Source organism: Salmo salar, chromosome ssa21, assembly GCF_905237065.1.
Source record: "Salmo salar chromosome ssa21, Ssal_v3.1, whole genome shotgun sequence".
NCBI classification, from domain to species: domain Eukaryota; kingdom Metazoa; phylum Chordata; class Actinopteri; order Salmoniformes; family Salmonidae; genus Salmo; species Salmo salar.
The window spans coordinates 20,050,105-20,076,503 of record NC_059462.1 but is presented as its reverse complement, the minus strand read 5'-3'; the positions used below and the strand labels follow the sequence as shown (position 1 = coordinate 20,076,503).

Here is a 26,399-nt window from a genome sequence, read left to right as displayed (position 1 = left end):
TACCTGTTTCCGCCAGCATCTTCACAAGGTCGTTTGCTGTTGTTCTGGGATTGATTTGCACTTTTCGCACCAAAGTACTTAATCTCTAGGAGACAGAACGCGTCTCCTTCCTGAGTGGTATGACGGCTGACTGGTCCCATGGTGTTTATACTTGCGTACTATTGTTTGTACAGATGAACGTGGTACCTTCAGGCATTTGTTAATTTCTCCCGAGGACCTAAGTGTATGTAAACTTCCGACTTCAACTGTATGTACAGTATGATTGCCATTGTGTTGTGTAAAGGATGTGAGTGTTCTATATTTGTAGACAAACAGCATTTAAAATTTAGCCTGAAAATGTTGGTGCTGAGCATAGAGTAGGAGAACAAAAACTTGATATTTGGTCAGGCTCCAGAAAATAAACTTTGAAATCAGTGAATTGAGAGGGCAGTATGAACTAGAGAAGGGATTCAGAGCACAGGTCTGTGACCACATTCCTCTATTCATTCCACTTATGGAGCCATGGACAACAAAGCAGTCCCTGTTGTCCCTACCCCATCACCCCTCCTTACCTTGACCCTTTCCCCTAACCCACTTCTCTGCCCATCGCCCAGACACTGCCTAGTGCTGACTACCACAATGTCGCAGCAGCACTCTTCATGACCTCTGTCTTAGACACACACTGTTCATCACTGAGGGACAATTCTACAATAACAAAGTGACGCTGAGACTCACTTTTTCACTTTAAAATGTATGTCAAGCCAAAACCATTGATTGCAAAGTTTAACAAACCATACACCAAAACGTCTACTTTGAGCAATTGCCACTGACATCTTTTTGTAGAACACATTTACTTGAGGAACAGTGCAGATGCAGTTTGGTAACAGAATGACTGTCAAATCTGGCTCAGTTTTTTATGTGACCACGTTTTCCAAAAACGCTGTTATATAACTACTCCGAATTAAGATTTAAAGATGTCTGGGGTGGCAGCTATGATATGACACTTGAGTTTGAACAAATCTCTTTTGGTTATTGAACTACAGTAAGTGAACAGAATGACCACAAGGGTCCTGAGTGTTTCCCCTATATTCATTAAGCAGTGGGGGCTACTAAATATGATGTGATTTTCAAAGGTAATGAACAGTCAAAATCATGTTTTTCATGAAATTGTATGATATTTGAATGAAAGTGTGATGACCAAAGAATGAATAATAACTGTTGCTTCTACATTGCTAAAGTTTGATTATGAAGTTACTTGTCTCTCCCCCATGTCAAACACTTGCATTTAGTTTTTTATTTATTTATTTATTATTTATTTACTCAATCCTTTTATTTATTTGTATTTTTTATTTAACCTTTCTTGAACTAGGCAAGTCAGTTAAGAACAAATTCTTATTTACAATGACGGCCTACCCCGACCAAACCCGGACGATGTTGGGACAATTGTGCGCCGCACTATGGGCCTCCCTATCACGGCCGGATGTGATACAGCCTGGATTTCTACCAGGGACTGCAGTGATGCCTCTATACCCTGAGATGCAGTGCTTTAGACTGCTGAGCCACTCAGATTATTAACGGGACAGGGTGGCATCACAAGTGCTGTGGCGGTCATGACATTCGTAACCCGGTTATTGTCATACAAAAGACTCACATTAATTGACCGTTAATTAATATACAGTGCATTTGGAAAGTATTCAGACCCCTTAAATTTTGCCACATGTTGTTACGTTACAGCTTTATTCTAAAATATATATTTTTTTATTCCCTCATCAATCTACACACAATACCCATTAATGACAAAACAAAAACTGTATTATTTTGGGGGGGGCAAATGTTTCACAAATAAAAAACTTAAATGTCACATTTACATAACTATTCAAACCCTTTACTCAGTACTTCGTTGAAGCAACTTTGGCAGTGATTACAGCCTCGAGTCTTCTTGGGTATGACACTACAAGTTTGGCACACCAGTTTTTGGGGAGTTTCTCCCATTGTTCTCTGAAGATCCTCTAAAGCTCTGTAAGGCTGGATGGGGAGCGTCGCTGCACAGCTATTTTCAGGTCTCTCCAGAAATGTTCAATAGGGTTCAAGTCCGGGCTCTGGCTGGGTCACTCAAGGACATTCAGAGACGTGTCCCGAAGCCACTCCTGCATGGTCTTGGCTGTGTGCTTAGAGTTGTTGTCCTGTTGGAAGGTGAACCTTCACCCCAGTCTGAGGTCCTGAGCGCTCTGGAGCAGGTTTTCATCAAAGATCTCCCTGTACTTTGCTCTGTTCATCTTTCCCTTGATCCTAAATAGTCTCCCAGTCCCTGCCTCTAAAAAACATCTCCACAGCATGATGCTGCCACCAAAATGCTTCACCGTAGAGACGGTGCAAGGTTTCCTCCAGACGTGACAATTGGCATTCAGGCCAAAGAGTTCCATCTTGGTTTCATCAGACCAGAGAATCTTGTTTCTCATGGTCTGAGAGTACTTTTTGTACTTTTTGGCAAACTCCAAGTGGGCTGTCATGTGCCTTTTACTGAGGAGTGGCTTCCGTCTGGCCACTCTACCATAAAGGCCTGATTGGTGGAGTGCTGCAGAGATGGTTGTTCTTCTGGAAGGTTCTCCCATCTCCAGAGAGGAACTTTGGAGCTCTGTAAGCGTTACCATCGGGTTCTTGGTCACCTCCCTGAACAATAGCCTTCTCCCCTAATTGCTCAGTTTTTTGGTACCCTTCCACAGATCTTTGCCTTGACACAATCCTGTCTCTGAGCTCTACAAACAATTTCTTCGACCTCATGGCATGCTTTTTGCTCCGACATGCACTGTCAACTGTGGGACCTTATATAGACAGATGTGTGGCTTTCCAAATCATGTCCAATTAATTGAATTTACCACAGGCGGACACCAATCAAGTTGTAGAAACATCTCAAGGATGATCAATGGAAACAGGATGCACCTGAGCTCAATTTCAAGTCTCATAGCAAAAGGTCTGAATACTTATGTAAATAAGATATTTATATTTTTTATTTTTAATACATTTGCATTATTTGTCATTATGGGCTATTATGTGTAGATTGATGAGGATTTTTTCTTTATTTAATTCATTTTAGAATAAGGCTGTAACATAACAAAATTGGGAAAAAGTCAATGGGGTCTGAATACTTTCTGAATGCACTGTAAACACATTAAGCATCTCCAGGTCTCCGCGCATACAAGTCGAATACAAGCTGCTGATGCGTGCCTTTGGAACATCTACATTTTAAAAAGTCAATTTAATACAAACCATCACAATTAATCCATGATTTACTTTAGGCAGGTCTAAGGAAATATTATGATATGAAGAAAATGTATTTCAGAAGAACAGAATATGAGTTGGCCTACTGTATGTTATCTGGCTATGCGCCATGCCATAGCCTGTAGACTTGTTCATTTAGCAGACAAGATATGCTCATAAGTCCCATGCCATTATTTAATATTATATGATTTTATAGTAAGAAGAATATAACTGAACTTGGCAGAATAAAATAGAAAGGATATTTTTCCCATTCCAGAGCGAGTGAGCATATGAAGTGGCTAAGTTAAATGTAAAAGTGATCATTTGAAACAGGTCCAATATGCTAGATGTAGAGTTATTTGGCAACTTTAGTCATGAATTATACAAACCTTAGAATGTCTTAGAAATCAAAACATATATGGGCTGCATGATGTGACTATAGGCTATTGATGATTTGAGAAAGTCGCAAAAAAGCTTGCCTCTGGCTGCACAAGCAGTTCTCTCAATTTAATGATCCCATCAATTTAATATTGTGTTTACTATTAAGTAAAATTTGTTTTGATTTAAAATGTCCCATTATCAAATGGGCAGGTACAGGGGCAGGCGGGAAAAAAACATCATCCATATGGACTCGAAAAGCGAATGGAGGCCGCTTTCAGGCTGGTTAATTTTTCAAGCTGGTTCGTTTTTCAAACTGGTTCGTTTCTCAATCCGGTCGGGTAGGCTACTCCGGTTATTTCACTCCTTATTTCACTGCAGTTACCCAGTGCTTCATTTGGGAAACCAAGTGAAATCTGTTCAGAGACATCGATAGTAACGCCTGCATGTTTCAAACAGACCACCATAGTCCCTGTGCCCAAGAAAGTGAAGGCAACCTGCCTAAATGGCTACCGCCCCGTAGCACTCATGTCGGTAGCCATGAAGTGCTTTGAAAGGCTTGTCATGGATCATGTCAACACCATCATCCCGGAAACCCTAGACCCACTCCAATTCGCATACAGCCTGAACCAATCCGCAGATGGCGCAATCTCAACCGCACTCCACACTGCCCTTTCCCACCTGGACAAAAGGAACACCTATGTGAGAACGCTGTTCATTAACTACAGCTCAGCGTTCAACACCATAGTGCCCACAAAGCTCATCACTAAGCTAATGACCCTGGGACTAAACACCTCCCTTTGCAACTGGAACCTGACGGGCTGCCCCCAAGTGGTAAGGTTAGGAAACAACACAACTGCCACGTTGATCCTCAACACGGGGGCCTCTCAGGGGTGCGTGCTCAGTCCCCTCCTGTACTCCCTGATCACCCACAACTGTGTGGCCAAGCACGACTCCAACAACATCATTAAGTTTGCTGACGACACAACAGTGGTAGGCCTGATCACCGACAACAATGAGATAGCCTATAGGGAGGAGGTCAAAGACCTGGCAGTGTGGTGCCAGGACAACAAACTCTCCCTCAACGTGAGCAAGACAAAGGAGTTAATCGTGGACTACAGGAGAAGGAGGGCCAAACACGCCCCAATTCACATTGACGGGGCTGTAGTGGAGCGGGTCGAAAAGTTCCTTGGTGTCCACATCACCAACAAACTATCATGGTCCAAACACACCAAGACAATTATGAACAGGGCATGACAACACCTTTTCCCCTTCAGGAGACTGAAAAGATTTAGCATGGGTCAAAAGGTTTTACAGCTGCACCATCGAGAGCAACCTGACCGGTTGCATCACCGCCTGGTATGGCAACTGCTTGGCATCCGACCGTAAGGCGCTACAGAGGGTAGTGCATACGGCCCAGTACATCACTGGGGCCAAGCTTCCTGCCATCCAAGGCCTATATACTACGAGGTGTCGGAGAAAGGCCCCAAACATTGTCAGAGACTCCAGTCACCCAAGTAATAGACTGTTCTCTCTGCTACAGCACGGCAAGCTGTACCGCAGCGCCAAGTCTAGGTCCAAAAGGCTCCTTAACAGCTTCTACCCCCATGCCATCCAGTATGCATAATAATACAGTCCACACTCAAAGGAGATTACTAGAATTTGTTTAATTTTGGAGTATAGGCTAGACCAATTATGTACCAAAGACATCTTAAAACAGTTTTTCTGCCATGAGTAATATGCGGTAGGCTATGCACAATCATTATTTAATTCCGGGTTTTTTTTCAGGCTTGGGCTCATATATATTCCTATGCATACACTCTAATATGCTTATAGGTGTTTTGAATTAATTATTAACTTAGAAAGCCCTGTCCATTTCGTTGTGTTAGGCTTTGAAACAACATCCAAACAACCATGATTCCACTCAGATTCAACCTGTAATTAAACTTCTTTATACAAACTGATCAATCACATTGAGGTGAGTTTTAAAAGAATGATACTGTTTTGATGCTAAGTGTTTGATGTGATTATCGAATGCATTTGCAATGATGTCAGAGTGGTTAGAGGGACAATAGAGGCCCACAGCGGAGATGTCATAATACCCATAAAACCTTGCGGTTAAACAGGGAAATGGTTCCAATCGTTTTCCCACTATTCATTTTTTTGCCACCAAATAAGGGCGTGACATGGTTTATAAACACTGAACAAAAACATAAACGCTACATGTAAAGTGTTGGTCCCATGTTTCATGAACTGAAATTAAAATCCCAGAAATGTTCCATACTCACAAAAAGCTTATTTCTCTAAAATTTTGTGAACAAATTTGTTTACATCCCTATTGGTAACCATTTCTTCTTTGCCAAGATAATCCATCCACCTGACAGGTGTGGCATATCAAGAAGCTTATTAAACAGCTGAGTCATTACACCGGTGCACCTTGTGATGGGGACAATAAAAAGTCATTTTAAAATATGTAGTTTTGTCACACAACACAATGCCATAGACATCTGCACGTTTTGAGGGAGCATGCAATTGGCATGCTGAGTGCAGGAATGTCCATCAGAGCTGTTGCCAGAAAATGTAATGTTAATTTCTCTACCATAAGCTGCCTCCAATGTCATTTTATAGAATTTGGCAGTATGTCCAACCAGTCTCACAACCGCAGACCACGCCAGCCCAGGACCTCCAAATCAGGGGATCGTCTGAGGGGAGGGTGGGGGGTCCTGCTGAGGAGTATTTCTGTCTGTAATAAAGCCCTTTTGTGGGGAATAACTCATTATGATTGGCTAGGCCTGGCTGACAAGTGAGTGGGCCTATGCCCTCCCAGGCCCACCCATGGCTGCACCCCTGCGCAGTCATGTGAAATCCATAGATTAGGGCCTAATGAATGTATTTCAATTGACTGACTTCCTTACATGAACTGTAACTGAGCAAAATCTTTGAAATTGTTGCATGTTGCATTTATATGCTTGTTCAGTATAGCTAGATAGCTACTCTACTGGTACAAAACTTTGACTGTAGGGGGTCAGCAAATATAATTAAAAGTTTACGCTATTCATCTATGGCAAAGATACTTATATGTTTCCCCTTTCATCTGTGTCTGGTGTTAGCTAGTTACAGACTAGGTAGGTCTTCATCCAGCATGGAACAAAAGGGGGGAAGGGTCGTTCAAAACTCAGTTGTCATGTCAACACTACTGTCAGTGCTGCTGTGAATCGCATCACGAAAGACATGCCAAACTGGAAATGTCCTTCTCTTCATGGTGATGTATCCTGAAAAGGTAGACAAATGTAATATCCTCCTTTGCATGTTTGGATATTATTCTACACACTGGCTATTACTCTAATGAGCTCGGTCTCCAAACAAGACGCCTATGTTTCCCAAGTTTGGGCATTACAGTAGAGCACAGCACAGTAGAGTAGAGTTCAGTACCTGTAGAGCACAGTAAAGAAAAGTAATGTCAGGGGTGAAAGTAGATTTAATTTCTTTCCGGTATGGAACCTCCTATGTGTGCACGTGGGGGATGTTCTGCCATCCGAGGAGAGACATAAAATTGCCTCCCCCTCCTATACCTGCTAAACTAGAATAGTATACCGCAGGGGTCGGCAACAAGTTTGGCCTTGGGCCAATTTTTTTCTCAGCTTATGCTCAGCAGAACAGAACATAATAGCAGCCCAATTCATAGGCCTAAGCTACAAATTAAATACCATTTTTATCACATCTGATTAGTAAGCTATATAACATGTTCAATGTCAGTAACATATGCTAATATTTTCAATCGGATTACACTGATAAAATCACCAATGTCTTATTAAATGTGTTTTTTATATCCCTTTGTGCGTTGATTGGAGAAACACAGCGTTCAATCAAGAGAAACTTGTTGCTCTGAAAAAGTCTCAAAAGAAAGATGGATGATGAAAATCGAAGTTTCAGGGAAGAATGGACAGAGAAATAGGCATTCTTATCATATTTCTCCAATGTCAAACCAGAGTGTCTTATTTGCAACGAAACAGTCGCTGTTTGCAAATTAATAAATATTCTTATGAATCTAAGCATGACACTTCCAAAAGTGACCTTTCCACTCAGACAGAGCCTCAACCGATGCATAAGAATGTAAGCTTCAACTGCTGTCTACTTGTCTGTTGTGTAACCCAACAACAGAAGTGCTTCCCTAAAAGCTGCCTGGGTTTAAACATCTCTTTTCAGAAAGTGAAAAGTTCAATTAATAGGGACAGAATAGCAAAGTAAATGTTTTGACTCCTCAAATATTGAAGGCTGCAGCTCAGATTTAGAATGTCATAGAGACTAATCAATATATCCCCATATGCATGAGAGTTACGTCTTTTGTGAGCATTTTATAACTTGTTTCTAGCATAAGGCATCACAGAGTTAAGCATTGTTATAGAACACTTTATATTATCTGGATCCTTTTTATTAATTTATTCAAAATATAAAGCTAACAATAGGTATCCTTTTTGCCCTTTTCTTCAGCAAAGGGTAGGCTATGGCTACCCTCACTCAATTCAAGCCCTGGTTCTAACAAAACACACCAAGCCCTTCCCAGACACTGAGGTATTGAAGGAGTGCATAGTGACAGTACTGGAGCATTTGGCTATACCGACAAATCTATGGATAGCATAATTGCATCTGTCAAACAGGCAGGCCTGCCTCTTACAGTAAGAAATAGGCTCCAACAAAGACCTTGTTGTTAGTGAAGTTGAATTAAAATGAAGAAAATTGTTGAAATGAATTACTCTCAGCACCATTGCTGTCCATCTCTTATTTGATTATGCAGCAGCTGCTCCAAAGCTGATGTCTGCCCGCTTGCCTTTTTAGTTGACTTTCTCCTGTACTCTCTCTCCTCATTAACAAGTTACTGATTTAAAAAGTGTCTGTCTCATGACATTGTAATACATTTGGTCTCCAGTCTATGGGCTACAGAAAAAACATGTCTTGGTCAGTTTTGCTCGGAAAATGCCATCCTCATCAAACTGCCACTCTAGGTGGCTGCCTAATCCTGCCTAATGGGCGCACAGGCCGTGGGGCCTAATCATATAATTATATTTAGAATCTCTATTAATTCAATAGCATCTCTGTGGGCCTAGTCATAAAGATTTGTCATTTAACTTTTTAAAATGTATTACCTTTAATTGTGGCATAAACACAACCAGTCATGATGTTTTTGGGCTCTTTTATTAGGCTACCCACACACGTTCATCCACTGGCAAAATAAACTCAGCAAAAAAATAAACGTCCTCTCACTGTCAACTGCGTTTATTTTCAGCAAACTTAACATGTGTAAATATTTGTATGAACATAACAAGATTCAACAACTGAGACATAAACTGAACAAGTTCCACAGACATGTGACTAACAGAAAAGATGTGCTCAATGGGATTGAGATCCGGGCTCTTCGCTGGCCATGGCAGAACACTGACATTCCTGTCTTGCAGGAAATCACGCACAGAACGAGCAGTATGGCTGGTGGCATTGTCATGCTGGAGGGTCATGCCAGGATGAGCCTGCAGGAAGGGTACCCTGTAACGCACAGCGTTGAGATTGATTGCAATGACAACAAGCTCAGTCCGATGATGCTGTGACACACCGCCCCAGACCAGGACGGACCCTCCAACTCCAAATCGATCCTGCTCCAGAGTACAGGCCTCGGTGTAACGCTCATTCCTTCGACGATAAACGCGAATCCGACCATCACCCCTGGTGAAACAAAACCGCGACTCGTCAGCGAAGAGCACTTTTTGCCAGTCCTGTCTGGTCCAGCGACGGTGGGTTTGTGCCCATAGGCGACGTGATATCTGGTGAGGACCTGCCTTACAAGAGGCCTACAAGCCCTCAGTCCAGCCTCTCTCAGCCTATCGTGGACAGTCTGAGCACTGAGGAGGGATTGTGAGTTCCTGGTGTAACTCGGGCAATTGTTGTTGCCATCCTGTACCTTTAAAAAAAAAAAGTTTATTTCACCTTTATTTAAACAGGGAGGCCAGTTGAGAACAAGTTCTCATTTACAACTACGACGTGGCCAAGATAAAGCAAAGCAGTGTGACACAAACAACAAGACAGAGTTACACATGGAATAAACAAATGTACAGTCAATAACACAATAGAAAAAGTCTATATACAGTGTGTGCAAATGGCGTAAGGAGGTAAGGCAATAAATAGGCCATAGTAGCGAAGTAATTACAATTTAGCAAATGAACACTGGAGTGATAGATGTGCAGATGATGATGTGCAAGTAGAAATACTGGTGTGCAAAAGAGCAGAAAAGTCAATAAAAACAATATGGGGATGAGGTAGGTAGTTGGATGGGCTATTTACAGATGGGCTGTGTACAGCTACTGCGATCGGTAAGCTGCTCAGATAGCTGATGCTTAAAGTTAGTGAGGGAGATATAAGTCTCCAACTTCAGCGATTTTTGCAATTTGTTCCAGTTATTGGCAGCATAGAACTGGAAGAAAAGGCGGCCAAAGCAGGTGTTGGCTTTGGGGATGACCTGTGAGATATACCTGCTGGAGCGCGTGCTACGGATGGGTGTTGTTCTGGTGACCAGTGAGCTGAGATAAGGCGGAGCTTTACCTAGCAAAGACTTATAGATGACCTGTAGCCAGTGGGTCTGGCGACGAATATGTAGTGAGGGCCAGCTGATGAGAGCATACAGGTCACAGTGGTGGGTGGTATATGGGGCTTTGGTGACAAAACGAATGGCACTGTGATAGACTATATCCAGTTTGCTGAGTAGAGTGTTGGAGGCTAGTGATGCTAGTTGGGCGGGCAGGTGTGGGCAGCGATCGGTTGAAAAGCATGCATTTAGTTTTACTAGCGTTTAAGAGCAGTTGGAGGCCAGGGAAGGAGTGTTGTATGGCATTGAAGCTCGTTTGGAGGTTTGTTAACACAGTGTCCAAAGAAGGGCCAGATGTATACAGAATGGTGTCGTCTGCGTAGAGGTGGATCAAGGAATCACCCGCAGCAAGAGCGATATCGTTGATATATACAGAGAAAAGTATCGGCCCAAGAATTGAACCCTGTGGTACCCCCATAGAGACTGCCAGAGGTCCGGACAACAGGCCCTCCAATTTGACACACTGAACTCTATCTGAGAAGTAGTTGGTGAACCAGGCGAGGCAGTCATTTGAGAAACTAAGGCTGTTGAGTCTGCCGATAAGAATACCGTGATTGACAGAGTCGAAAGCCTTGGCCAGGTCGATGAAGACGGCTGCACAGTACTGTCTTTTATCGATGGCGGTTATGATATTGTTTAGTACCTTGAGCGTTGCTGAAGTGCACCCGTGACCAGCTCGGAAACCGGATTGCACAGCGGAGAAGGTACGGTGGGATTCAAAATGGTCAGTGATCTGTTTGTTAACTTGGCTTTCGAAGACTTTAGAAAGGCAGGGCAGGATGGATATAGGTCTGTACCTGTTCCACAGGTGTGATGTTCGGTTGTGCCGATCCTGTGCAGGTGTTGTTACACGTGGTCTGCCAGTGCAAGGACGATCAGCTGTCCGTCCTGTCTCCCTGTAGCACTGTCTTAGGCGTCTCACAGTAAGGACATTGCAATTTATTACCCTGACAACATCTGCAGTCCTCATGCCTCCTTGCAGCATGCCTAAGGCACGTTCACGCAGATGAGCAGGGATCCTGGGCATCTTTCTTTTGGTGTTTTCAGAGTCAGTAGAAATGCCTCTTTAGTGTCCTAAGTTTTCATAACTGTGACCTTAATTGCCTACCGTCTGTAAGCTGTTAGTGTCTTAACGACCGTTCCACAGGTGCATGTTCATTAAACAAGCATGGGAAACAGTGTTTAAACCCTTTACAATGAAGATCTGTGAAGTTATTTTGATTTTTACGAATTATATTTGAAAGGCAGGGTCCTGAAAAAGAGACATTTCTTTTTTTGCTGAGTTTATTTCCAGCCTCCAAACAGTGGTGATTGGAAAGAGACATCTGTTACACAAAACACCAAAAAGTTTAATGACCTTATACAATTGTCATTAAGCCAGAATTAATGCCTCCACTGCATAGCGCAGGCTATACCACTCGTTTTCAAGTCCATTCACTAATATTTCATGCCTCTGACATGCAGTAATGATACATAGTGGTGTAATAGCCAACAGTTTTCTTGACATTTTGTTTTCATTATCGTGATAGGCTCATGTTTTACAGGTACTGCATACCCCCTCTACTTATTTTGCCTGGAAGCCATACCGGACCGTACCACCTTTCTTTCACCCCTGAGCAGAGTATAGTTCAGTACAGTGCAGCACAGTACAGTATAGAAAAGTAGAGTATAGTTCAGTACAGTAGAGTACAGTCCAGTAGCGTAAAGTTGAATATATTACATTATACTGTACTCTACTCATGTGTGCTCTACAGTACTGTACTGTACTGAACTATACTCTACTTCTATTTACTCTACGGTCCTGAACTACACTCTACTCTACTTTCATTTACTTTTCTTTACTGTACTGTACTGTGTTGTACTGTGGTCTACTGCAACTGTGGTTTGTGACTACTATAATTTTCCATTGTGGCCAATTCAATTGTAGTCATTCTTTTACAGATTTTTCGGTCACTCTATTACCAATTTCGCGTGTTTTAATCACTTAATACTTCATAAACAAAATTGTTATCAGTAAAAACACTATAACTAATTGGTAGGTTTACCTTTACTTATTACTTGTGTTAACTTCCATTATCCTCCCTCCTTCCTTCCTTCTTTCATGAGGGAGATAAATTAGAAACTAGTTTAAAGATATGTGGGTTTTGGGAACAGAATGACAAGATACTAGGCAATATTTCTTAAACTTACAGAAGGCAAATGATTTCTGCACAACTAAATATAAATATTGTTATTTGTTGGCAGGGGCCTTACTTAAACACTATTGTGTTTTGACGTATTTCTTTTTCTAATACCTTTTAAGATATTTTCTAGTAAAAAAAATGTGTGATCCCTTTTCCATCTGTATGAACAGAAATCAAAGCGTTTGCTTTCCATAGGATGGAAAATGGTTGAAAAACATATATATGCCTTAATTCGCCAAAAATATAGACTCTTACACAGCAAATTCCTCAGTGTTAATTTAACACTGAAAGTGTGGACCTGTATAGACACAGTGTTGAATTAACACACTGCTGAGTGTAAAGCTTTATTTGCATATATCCCAGAGTGCCTTTTTTAATATATATATATATATTTTTTTTTTTTTTAGAATTTTAAAACATACAATCTACCTGCTGTCACGTCCTGACCCTAGTAAGATGTCATTTTCTATAGTTGAGTAGGTCAGGGCGTGACAGGGGGTGTTTTGGGTTTTTCTATGTTTTCTATTTCTATGTTTTAGTTCTAGTTTTTCTATTTCTATGTTGGGGTTGTTTGGGTTGATCTCCAATTGGAGGCAGCTGATCCTCCTTGCCTCTGATTGGAGATCATATTTAAGTAGGAGTTTTTCTTCCTGGGTTTTTGTGGGTAGTTGTTTTCCGTTTTGTCTGTAGTACCTGACGGAACTGTTTGGTCGTTTTTGTCGTTTTCTGTTTTAAGTGTATTCATTAAAGGAAATATGAGCACTTCACACGCCGCGCCTTGGTCCCTTTTATACGACCCGCGTTACACCTGCAGTGAAGCCGCTCAACATATACGTTATATCACAGTGTTGTAATAGTAGAATGCACGAGGTGCAATTTTGAAATTGGGTAGTGCATCGTCTGTTTCTCTTGTCATGTTAGCCATTGCAAACTGTGCATAAATTGTTTTTTTCCCCCTCATCAATCTACACATAATACCCCATAATGACAAAGCAAAAAAATATTTTTAGAAATGTTTGAAAATGTATAAAAACAAACAAACTGAAATATTACATTTACATAAGTATTCAGACCCTTTACTCAGTAATTTGTTGAAACACTTTTGGCAACGATTATAGCATTGAGTCTTCTTGGATATGACGCTACAAGCTTGGCACACCTGTATTTGGGGAGTTTCTCCCATTCTTCTCTGCAGATCCTCTCAAGCTCTGTCAGGTTGGATGGGGAGCGTTGCTGCACAGCTATTTTCAGGTCTCTCCAGAGATGTTCGATCGGGTTCAAGTCCGGGCTATGGCTGGGCCACTCAAGGACATTCAGACATTTGTCCCGAAGCCACTCCTGCATGGTCTTGGCTGTGTGCTCAGGGTCGTTGTCCTGTTGTAAGATGGACCTTCGCCCCAGTCTGAGATCCTGAGCGCTCTGGAGTAGGTTTTCATTAAGGATCTCCCTGTACTTTGCTCCGTTAATCTTTCCCTTGATCCTGACTGGTCTCCCAGTCCCTGTCGCTGAAAAACATCCCTACAGCATGATGCTGCCACCACTATGCTTCACCGTAGGGATGGTGCCAGGTTTCCTCCAGACGTGACAATTGGCATTCAGGCCAAAGAGTTCAATCTTGGTTTCATCAGACCAGGTAATCTTGTTTCTTATGGTCTGAGAGTCCTTTAGGTGCCTTTTGGCAAACTCCAAGCAGACATTTTTTGGTAACCTTCCCCAGATCTGTGCCTTGACATAATCATGTCTTGGAGCTCTATGGACAATTCCTTCGAACTCATGGCTTGGTTTTTGCTCTGACATGCACTGTCAACTGTGGGACCTTACATAGACAGGTGTGTGCCTTTCCAAATCAAGTCCAATCAATTGAATTTACCAAAGGTGGACTCCACAATCAAATTGAAGAAACACCTCAAGGATGATCAATGGAAACAAGATACACCTGAGCTCAATTTTGAGTCTCATAGCAAAGGGTCTGAATATTTATGTAAATAAGGTATTTCTGTTTTTCATTTTTGTAAATTTGCTAACATTTCTAAAAACCTGTTTTCGCTTTGCCATCATGGGGTATTGTGTGTAGATTGATTACATTTTTTTAAATACATTTTAGAATAAGGCTGTAATGTAACAAAATGTGGAAAAGGTCAAGGGGTCTGAATACTTTCCAAATGCACTGTACCTTGTCAGAAATGTCCAGATCAACTCGCACATGTCAGCTAAAGTTTTTTTTGTGGCTTTTTAGCCCATAGATATTGTTGTAATTTTTGTGTCACTCAAATATCACATCAATACACATTAGACATGGCAAAATGTATAGAATTGCAAAAAAATTGCTTTATAACTACTAAATGTTCTTTGCACCCCATGACAAAAATGTGTAGAACTGCAGGAAATAAGCTTTAAACCTGCAAAATTCTCTCCTGCTAAATTCTCTCCAACAACAAGAGAGGTGTGAACAGTTTGTCATAAACAGTGCTTGTGCCCATAGAAATACACTACATGACCAAAAGTATGTGGACACCAGCTCCTCGAACATCTCATTCCAAAATTATGGGCAATTTTTGGAGTTGGTCCCCCCTTTGTTGCTATAACAGCCTCCACTCTGAGTGTTGCAACCTAGGACAGATTATTTTTACGCGCTACGGGCTTCAGCACTCAGTGGTCCCGTTCTGTGAGCTTTTGTGGCCTATCTCTTCCATAACAATTCACTCTGTATGTGTTGATTTAACACTCATTGGTTTAAAATAACCCCAGGGTTGGTGTTAATAACCAGAGTTGAACTAAAACCAAGCCCATCATTATTACACTTCCCAGCATGCTCTATTGCCGTTGATTTTAATGAATTGTTTCAATATGTATGTTTTTGGATTGATTAATTAATCTTATGCTTCTCAAATATAAATTACATACATTTTCTAAACTAATCCAATATGTTACTTGGACTTACTGCACCCGTTACTAAAATGGTTGTTCCAGTTTAGATGCTTCAGGTAGTCTCATATTGCAACGTCCCAACTTTGGCAGTTATGATAAATGATAAATACAGGTTGTGGGTGAATACATTGTTGAAGGTTGGATATCCACACTGGCTGAATTTCTATAGGAATTATACATCTCTTTGAAAGCCAGCATAATTTGACAGATTCTGTGAATAACCTAACATGTGGGGTTGTTTGAATTTCCCAAACATGAGCTAATTTAAACATCAATTGGGTTTTCATTCGCTTTTATGCTGGGTTGACCAAGCAGCTGGGTATTTTTATATGTAATCCATAGGTTATTTTCAGGATGTGTGTCTTATTAGGGGCATGGCATTTAGATTGTTATTTTTGGCCACCCGTGAGAGTAAATATCATTCCTGGTGATCATGTTACATTTTTCTTAAATATTACTGCAAATTGCATATTCTAACACAAAAATATTGAAAGTCCCTAACAGTCGTTTTAATTCTCATTTAAAATAGCCTTTTGAGTGACTGAAATATCAGTTCTATTTTTGGGCGATAGAAGTGTCAACTTTATTAATTGTTTTTGTTTTTCTCTCAGGTCAAAATACCAGGAAGTTTGAAAAGACAGGCTAAGTGGGTGGGAAGCTCATATTCATGAGCTTTCCCTGACTGGCAGCTCTTTGAAACGCCTACATCAAGAAACTTGAATGGAGTGAACAGTGCTGCAATGAAATCCTCTCACACAAAGCAACTCAAACATTGAAATTGCATCAATGATGTCAATTTTATTATACATCTCCCGTTACATGTATTTTGGAATGCGGTTTACAACAGCACTGACGGATGTGTTGACATGACAACTGCGTCAGAGTTTTGAACTACTCTTCCTCCCTTTCATTCCATGCTGGCTAAAGACCTAGCTAGCCTGTAACTAGCAAACACCAGACACAGATGAAAGGGGAAACAAATAAGTATCTTTGCCATAGATGAATAGTGTAAACTTTAATTATATTTGCTGACACCCTACAGTCAAATTTGGGCACCAGTAGAGTAGCTATCCAGCAATTTAAATCACACCTCACGGCAAACACGCCTTCTCCGATGTTGGTTACAAGGCGGTACGTATTTTAATTAGGTAAGAGAATATCATGTTACCATTGGTGTATTAAAATGACAGTTAGGGTGGTCAAACTTTACAAATGTAGAAGCAACAGTCATTGTCATACTTTGGTCATCATACTTTGATCTGGGATAATCCAAATATTATCCAATGTCATGAAAAACATGACTTTCTGTTCATGACCTTTATTATTTACATAATGCTGAAAAGTGGTTAATATCCCATTGGAGATATCACATAGGCTTTTAATGAACTCATACACCTCTGTAAGCTTCATTACAGCTATGAAAATGTAGGTGCGCGACAGAACAGATGAACCGGAATGACATTTAGGTCGTTTCACAAGCTAATGGTAACTATTGTTAGAGCAATGACGGGAAGTCTCTGGTATCTACTAGCATGCTAGCAGTTACCATATACTTACAATCATTGTGCTAATGCTATTTAGCAATTGCACTAAAGCTAGTTAGCAACTTCCTTCAAACTGCACATTTAGACATAAAAATGGTATCCCTGAGTTCATCTTACTCTGGGTGAGTAGATAAATGGCTTCAGTTCCGAAACCCTCAACTATCCTTTTAATTTATCACTGTTCCAGTGTCTATACAGGTTCATACTTTCAGTGCTAATTGAAGACTCAGTGTTGATTTAACACTGGAGAATTTGCTGTGTAGCTTTCCTTTGACACTAAATTTGATATGCTCCTATAAACCTCATGTTGGTGCTCATGGGTTTACATTGAAATGACCCGGGCAGTCTTGACAATAATATTTCAGAACAATAATCCATTTCAGAACAGCATAGCCATAGACCAATTGACTACAAAGTAAACTGACAAATAAAGGTTAGACCATATTATTGTCTAGCCTACTGTAGTTATTTACCATGAACTTTAGTCACAGTCACTATCCAGCTACCACCCAGTGCTGAACCTTGGAGACTGCCCTATGCCCTATGTACATAGTCATTGGTCACTTTAATAATGTGCACATATCGTTTTCCCACTTCATATGTAATATACTGTTTTCTAGTCAAGGATCATCCTATATAAGTACTGATGTACACACCTTTTCTATTAATATAGTGTATATAATGTTTATAGACACCATCATATACATATATACATATGTTGCTCTTTTATTTTTTACTTTAGTTTATTTAGTAAATATTTTCCTTAACTCTTGTTTTTCTTAAAATTGTATTGTTGGTTAAGGGCTTGTAAGTAAGCATTTCACGGTAAGGTCTACAACTGTTGTATTCGGCGCATGTGACAAATAAAAATTTGATTTGATTTGATATTGATGTCCCCGGACTCTGACATTGCTCGTCCTGACATTGCTTGATACCTTTCTTTTTATTTTGGGGATTTGGGTGTATTGTTTTGTATTATTAGGTATTACTGCACTGTTGGAGCAAGAAACACAAGCATTTCGCTGCACCTGCGATAACATCTGAAAAATATGTGTAGATGATTTTATTTGGTTACTTTGTAGTCAATTGGTCAATGCTGTTCTGAAATTGATTTTGCAATATCTCTATGTGTTGATGTGACATATTTGAAACTTTTTGAACAGATTAGCAAGAATGAATGAGTCTTTCACTGACTCCACAAAAAAATTAATGGAGTGAGATGAATATACGAATTTGGTCATAATTTGTTCAACTTGCGTCACATCTGCATGACATTTTTAATTTAATTTTAAATCATTCTGGTTGCAAGTTCATAAAGAAATGTCATGTTTGGTCACCTTGTATTGTGTCAATGAAGGCGTTATTACTCCTTAAACGTAAACTGTAGGCGACTATCACTCGATGTGTGGCTTGAACAGCTGTCACGCTGCCGCAGGTAGCCACATGCAGAACCCCGCCTGCTTCGTTAAATGCATTGTCAAATTCATAACGTGCCATTTTCTTTCCCTGCTATAGTTTAGAAACTCACGCGTTCATTATGGGAATGGGTCCTTACCTTGTTCAACAGTCTCTTATCCTCTTTATTTTTCTCATGTTGGCCAAGAGGCATTTGCAGGAAGTCGTCTTCACAACAGATGAAACTCACTGTGCATCCCATCCAGGCAAATTCAGATCAGAGTCTCGTGGACCCATTCAAAAACATGATATTTCAGAGCTATGCGTTCCAATCTGGATAGTGAATTCTCTCTCGCAGACACTTTAAACTACTCACGCATGTAAAAAAATAAATCAGTTGCTGTGCTCTTGCCCCCAAATGACGAAACAAGTCAAACTGGACGCAATATCGCTAGCACTTCTAAAAAACAGTTATAAATTACATAAACAAGTCATCATTTCGATGGGCTGTCTCTGAATTTCTCAATTCATGTCTTGCACCAAACTTTGTTCGTTTTCCACTAATAGTAGGAAGAGGCAGGATATTTTAGTCAAGTGAAAAAAAAGGAAACACGACTCTTGAGCACTGGGTAGTAGTAGTAGAATGGCAGAGCGACAGATAGACAGACAGCTAGCACTGTACCAAATTGCTGTACATTTACACCAAAATGTATACAGTTAGCTACTGTAATTCTGTATTACAGTAATGTACAGAGCAATGTATTATGGGGGGCTCAATGGCATTCAGCTACACTGCTGTAATTGTACAATATAATTATACAGTAAAGTACTGTATTACCTGTTTGCAGTTTTTTTTACAGCAGCATACTGTGAATTACGGTGCACTGTCGGATAATGTTATGGTTGCCGAAATAATCACTGGCTCATTAACATATTTTGAGGCGTGCCTTGTCAGAGGCTATATTTGTTTCACCCATCAGTGAGAATGCTGTACCCCACAGAATACACTACCATAATCTTATTTTTGTTTATTTGTCCTGTAAATCTACAAAAACGTACTACTGTTCTGCCAGTAATTTGCTGTAATTCAGTACCACCTCACAGAATACAGTACCATATTGTATTTTTGGAAATCTAAAAATCTTTTCCTTTAAACTTACAGTATTTTACTGGCTATTGTGCTGCCAGTAATTTACTGTAATTCAGTACCGCCCTCACAGAATATAGCACCATACTGTAATTTTGGAGCACCAAAAACCTTTTGTGGGTGCATGGTATTGTTGTGGCTCATTAACACATTTTGCATCGTCCCTTGTAAGAGGCTATACTTGTTGCACCCGTTATTGAGTACTGTACCAATTTAAGTGATATGTGGTAGTAGTTCCCTAACAATTAAATGTATATAGGGTATAGATCAGAGTGTTAGTAAGTCTCAAACCTTTAATGGTTAAGTGTTTAGCCATGTCCTTTGGTGTTTTTTGCCCTTGTCACGGTTGTCGTAAGGAGAAGTGGACCAAAGTGTGTCGTTCCACATTTTATTAACACTGTGAAACTATGCAATACATAAACATGAACTAACGAAACAACAACAACAACAACAACAACAACAAACCGTGACGCAGAGGTGAAACATACACTACTCACAAACAATCTCCCTCAAACCCAGGTGGAAAAAAAAAACTACTTAAGTATGATCTCCAATTAGAGACAACGAGGACCAGCTACCTCTAATTGGAGATCATCCCAAACAAAACCCCAACATAGAAATACAAAACTAGACGCTGACAACATAGAAATAGAAAACATAGAAGAAGAAAAAACCTGTCACGCCCTGACCTACTCTACCCTAGAAAATAACATCTTTCTATGTCAGGACGTGACAGCCCTGTAGTCACTGACAGTTTTGAAGCCTTTGTTAAGACCTCTACAAGTGCAAGTGATATAAAACACCAACTATTCTTAAACATGCTGTAATATACAAATACTTAGCAGCCATCCTGCTTGCACTAATCCCATGTAATTACAGTAAAACAACGATTACAGTAAAATAACAACAATTACAGTAGTATTTACTTTCTTACAGTATAGTAGGCTAATTTTACAGTCTTGTAATGTGTCGTTGCTCTGCATTTTCCAGCAACTTATAGTAAGCTGGTGGCAAGTTACTGTGAATATTAAAGTAACATACTATGCACTAGCCAGAGATGGGCAGAGATATAAAACATAGAAAAGGTATCTTGATACCAATACAGGATATTTTGAAGACCAATGTGTCGTTAGCTGCAACAACATTCTCAGAAATGTTTTACTTGTTTGACTGTGATATGTCACAAGGCCGCCGGGCCGGACGGAATACCAGGGTGTGTTCTCAAAGCATGCGCAGACCAGCTGGCAGTTGTCTTCACAGACATGTTCACAGACTTGTCCCAGTCTGTAATCCCAACATGTTTCAAACTGACCACCATTGTCCCTGTTCCCAAGAGCTCCAAGGTAACCTAAATGACTATCGCCTTGTAGCACTCACATTTGTAATTATGAAGTGCTTTGAAAGGCTAGTCATGACACACATCAACACCATCATCACAGACACCTTAGACCCACTCCAATTCGCATACTGGCCCAACAGATCCACATATGATGCAATCTCAATTGCACTTCACACTGCCTTCTCCCACCTGAACAAGAGGGGAAATAACTATGTGAGAATGCTGTTCATAGACCAGCTCAGCGTTCAACACCATAGTCCCCTCCAAGCTCATCACCAAGTTAGGGACCCTGGGATAGAAACTCTCCCTCTGCAACTGGATCCTGGACTTCCTGACAGGTCGGCCCCAACTGATGAGGGCAGGCAACAACACCTCCGCCACGCTGACCCTCAGCACGGGGGCCCCTCAGGGGTGTGTGCTTAGTACCCTCCTGCACTCCCTGTTCACCCACAACTGTGTGGCCACACACGACTCCAACACCATCATCAAGTTTGCTGACGACACGACGGTGGTAGGCCTGATCACTGTCAGCGATAAGTCAGCCTACTAAGAGGAGGTCAGAGACTTAGCAGTGTGATGCCAGGACAACAACCTCTCCCTCAAAGACCAAGGAGCTGATCATGGACTATAGGAGAAAAAGTGCAGCGCACGCCCCCATCATATCGATGGGGCTGTTGTGAAGCGGGTTGAGAGCTTTAAGGTCCTTAGCATCCACATCACTAAGGATGTAGCATGGTCCACACAGTCATGAAGAGGGCACAGCAGCACCTTTCCCCTTCAGGAGGCTGAAAATGGCCAGGTCGCAGTTGTAAATGAGAACTTGTTCTCAACTGGCCTACCTGCTTAAATAAAGGTGAAATAAAAAAAATCAAACATATTTGGCATGGGACCTCAGATCCTCAAAACGTTCTACAGCTGCACCATCGAAAGCATCTTGACTGACTGCATCACCGTTTGGTATGGCAATTGCACCGCCGTTGACCGCAAAGAGCTACAAAGGATGGTGCGGAAAGCCCAGTATATCACTGGGGCCGAGCTCCCTGCCAAATAGGACCTATATATGAGGCAGTGTCAGAGGGAGGCCCGAAAAATGTACAAAGACTCCAGCCACCCAAGCCATAGACTGTTCACTCTGCTACCATCCGGCAAATGGTACCGGAGCCTTGGCTCTCGGAGCAACAGGCTCCGAGACAGCTTCTACCCCCAAGCCAGAAGACTGCTAAATAGCCAGACTGCTAAATAGTCAATTAATGGTACCCATACTACCTGCACTGACTCTATCTCAAATCAAATCAAATGTATTTGTCACATACACATGGTTAGCAGGTGTTAATGCAAGTGTATCGAAATGCTTGTGCTTCTAGTTCCGACCATGCAGTAATATCTAACAAGTAATATACCAATTCCACAACAACTACCTTGTACACACAAGTGTAAAGGAATGAATACGAATATGTACATAAAAATATATAAATGAGTGATGGCCGAACGGCATAGGCAAGATGTAATAGATAGTATGGAGTACAGTATACGGACACCCTACGGACACTCACCAGACTTTATATACACACTCTCAGACACACTACACTGTCATTACCACACAAATCCCTCACACATTCAAATACTACATACGCACACACACAAATAACACACACGCATACCGACACAACACACTCATCATTTGCTGCTGTAACTCTGTTTTATATATTACTCTTATTATTATCTATCCTGATGCCTTGTCACTTTACCCTGCCTTCATGTACTGTACATATCTACCTCAAGTACCTCGTACTTATGCATATTGATGTGGTACTGGTACTCCCTGTACTGTATATAGCTCCATTCATGTGTATTTTATATTATTCCTCTTGTGTTAGTTACTATTTTATTTGTTATTATTATTATTTAAACTTTGCATGTTGGGAAAGATTCATAAGCAAGCATTTCACAGTAAGATTTACAACAGTTGTATTCGGTGCATGTGATAAATAAAATATGATTTGATGTGTTTTTTTTATCAACCTTAGATGAAAGCACTGACTGACTAAGCTGCTCTGGATAAGAGCGTCTGCTAAATTATAAACGATAATGGTAAAAAAAAAAAGATTTGCCACGCACACTGCTGGGCATTATTCTGGATTTAGCCTGCACTGCTTTACAAGCCCTTGTTCTTTCACCATCATCTCTCTATCACTCTCTCTGCTCAGGGCCTGGGTCCAGTTCAATAGGTGGACATATTTTTGAAACAGGGAAGTACTAACAGAACTTGACCAATAAGAACACCGATTTTTGCTTTCTGTTGCAAAACATTTTGCTACAGTGTGTTCTACTGAACACTGCCCAGAATTCCTTACATTTATGCGTCCCAGTCCTCATGCAGAGGCCAGCAGAGCAGATTCCTCCACCTGATTCAAACCAGCTTTCCAGGAATATCCAACATAATATTCTGTACATTCCCACATGGCATGGACTTGATCAGAAGCTTTCACAGAGGAATTTGTGGATGGTTGGGTTACGGGGATGTTTCAAGAGAAAACACACCAGTGCCTGCATGAGGATTACCGGTATCTTAATATCAGTGGAGGCTGCTGAGGGGAGGACGGCTCAAATTGATGGCTGGAACAGAGCAAATGGAATGGCATCAAACACACAAAAGTCCTTTCCTTTTACTGAATTAATTTCTCCTCTGCTAAAGATGCCTTCAGAGGAGGGCTTGACTTTGAGGATTTTACATTTTTAAAGTTATTATATACAGTTGAAGTCGGAAGTTTACATACACTTAGGTTGGAGTCTTTAAAACTCATTTTTCAACCCCTCCACAAATTTCTTCTTAACAAACTATAGTTTTGGCAAGTCGGTTAGGACATCTACTTTGTGCATGACACAAGTAATTTTTCCAGCAATTGTTTACAGACAGATTATTTCACTTATAATTCACTGTATCACAATTCCAGGGGGTCAGAAGTTTACATACACTAAGTTGACTGTGCCTGTAAACAGCTTGGAAAATTCCAGAAAAGTATGTCATGGCTTTAGAAGCTTCTGATAGGCTAATTGACATCATTTGAGTCAATTGGAGAGGTACCTGTGGATGTATTTCAAGGCCGACCTTCAAACTCAGTGCCTCTTCGCTTGACATCATGGGAAAATCAAAAGAAATCAACCAAGACCTCAGAAAAAACATTGTAGACCTCCACAAGTCTGGTTCATCCTTGGGAGCAATTTGCAAACGCCTGAAGGTACCACGTTCATCTGTATAAACAATAGTACGCAAGTACAAACACCATGGGACCACGCAGATGTCATACCGCTCAGGAAGGAGAGGCGTTCTGTCACCTAGACATGAACGTACTTTGTTGCGAAAAGTGCAAATCATTTCCAGAACAACAGCAAAGTACCTTGTGAAGATGCTGGAGGAAACAGGTACAAAAGTATCTATATCCACAGTAAAACGAGTCCTATATAGACATAACCTGAAAGGTCGGTAAGCAAGGAAGAAGCCACTGCTCCAAAATCGCCATAAAAAAAGCCAGACTATGGTTTGCAACTGCACATGGGGACAAAGATCATACTTTTTGGAGAAATGTCCTCTGGTCTGATGAAACAAAAATAGAACTGTTTGGCCATAATGACCATCATTATGTTTGGAGGAAAAAGGCGGAGGCTTGCAAGCCGAAGAACACCATCACAACCGTGAAGCACGGGGGTGGCAGCATCATGTTGTGGGGGTGCTTTGCTGCAGGAGGGACTGGTGCACTTCACAAAATAGATGGCGTAATGAGGGAGGAAAATTATGTGCATATATTGAAGCAACATCTCAAGACATCAGTCAGGAAGTAAAAGCTTGGTCGCAAATGGGTCTTCCAAATGGACAATGACCCCAAGCATACTTCCAAAGTTGTGACAAAATGGCTTAAAGACAACAAAGTTTTAAGGTATTGGAGTGGCCATCACAAAGCCCTGACCTCAAACCCATAGAACATTTGTGGGCAGAACTGAAAAAGTGTGTGCGAGCAAGGAGGCCTACAAACCTGACTCAGTTACACCAGCTCTGTCAGGAGGAATTGGCCAAAATTCACCCAACTTATTTTGGGAAGCTTGTGGAAGGCTACCCGAAACGTTTGACCCAAGTTAAACAATTTAAAGGCAATTCTACCAAAAACGAAGTGAGTGTATGTAAACTTCTGACCCACTGGGAATGTGATGAAAGAAATAAAAGCTGAAATAAATAATTGTCTCTACTATTATTCTGACATTTCACATTCTTAAAATAATGTGGTGATCCTAACTGACCTAAAATAGGGAATTTTTACTAGGATTAAATGTCAGGAATTGTGAAAAACGGAGTTTAAATGTATTTGGCTAATGTGTATGTAAACTTCCGACTTCAACTGTATCTCTGGAATCCTGAAACAGGTTCCCTCAAGAATTTCCCTGTATTTAGCGCCATCCATCATTCCTTCAATTCTGACCAGTTTGACAGTCCCTGTCGATGAAAAACATCCCCACAGCATGATGCTGCTACCACCATGCGTCACTGTGGGCATGGTGTTCTCGGGGTTCTCAGTTACCTCTGAGAGCTGTTGGGTTTGCGCCAGACATAGTTTTCCTTGATGGCCAAAAAGCGAAATTTTATTCTCATCTGACCAGAGTACCTTCTTCCATATGTTTGCGGAGTCTCCGACATGCCTTTTGGCTAAAACCAAACGTGTTTGCTTATTTTTTTTCTTTAATCAATGGCTTTTTTCTGGCCAATCTTCCGTAAAGCCCAGCTCTGTGGAGTGTATGGCTTAAAGTTGTCCTATAGACAGATACTCCAATCTTCACTGTGGAACGTTGCAGCTCCTTCAGGATTATCTTTGGTCTCTTTGTTGCCTCTGATTAATGCCCTCCTTGCCTGGTCTGTGGGTTTTGGTGGGCGGCCCTCTCTTGGCAGGTTTGTTGTGGTGCCATATTCTTTCCATTTTTTAATAATGGATTTAATAGTGCTCCTTGGGATGTTCAAAGTTTCTGATATTTTTTGTAACCCAACCCTGATCTGTACTTCTCCACAACTTTGTCCCTGTTTGGACAGGTCCTTGGTCTTAATGGTGCCGCTGCTTGGTGGTGCCCCTTGCTTAGTGGTGTTGCAGACCCTGGGGCCTTTCAGAACAGGGTTATATATACTGAGATCATGACAGATCATGTGACACTTAGATTGCACACAGGTGGATTTTATTTAACTAATTATGTGACTTCTGAAGGTAATTGGTTGCACCAGAACTGATTTAGGGGCTTCATAGCAAAGGCGGTGAATACATACACACACACACACACACCACTTTTCCGTTAACATTTTTTTGTAATTTTTTCCATTTCACTTCACCAATTTGGACTATTTTGTGTATGTCCATTACATGAAATCCAAATAAAAATCTAGTTAAATTACAGGTTGTAATGCAAGAAAATAGGAAAAACGCCAAGGGGGATGAAGGCACTTTTGCAAGGCACTTGTTGGATTCAGGGTAAACTTTGAACATTGTTATAAGCATAAGCATAGTATATGAAGGAGTGGAAGAGAATATGTCTTTGTCTGAATTACACCTTAAGCTTCACTAGTGTCCGTGAGTTATTTACT

The 26,399-nt window shown here is 40.9% G+C and overlaps 1 protein-coding gene across 5 annotated transcripts in view; it reads right to left on the bottom strand.

Moving 5' to 3' along the window:
- Window positions 1-18,778, bottom strand: part of tns1b (tensin 1b) — a 312,092-nt gene extending 293,314 nt beyond the window's left edge. For 3 of the 5 annotated variants that reach the window (XM_014164404.2, XM_014164411.2, XM_014164409.2), the window contains exon 1: window positions 18,457-18,778. In XM_014164404.2, coding sequence (XP_014019879.1) covers window positions 18,457-18,558 — 102 coding nt within the window. In that variant the 5' untranslated portion in view covers window positions 18,559-18,778. The remainder of the gene's footprint in view (window positions 1-18,456) is intronic. The other 2 variants (XM_014164408.2, XM_014164410.2) reach the window with 1 other exon arrangement.
- Between the last annotated feature and the right edge of the window lie 7,621 nt (window positions 18,779-26,399).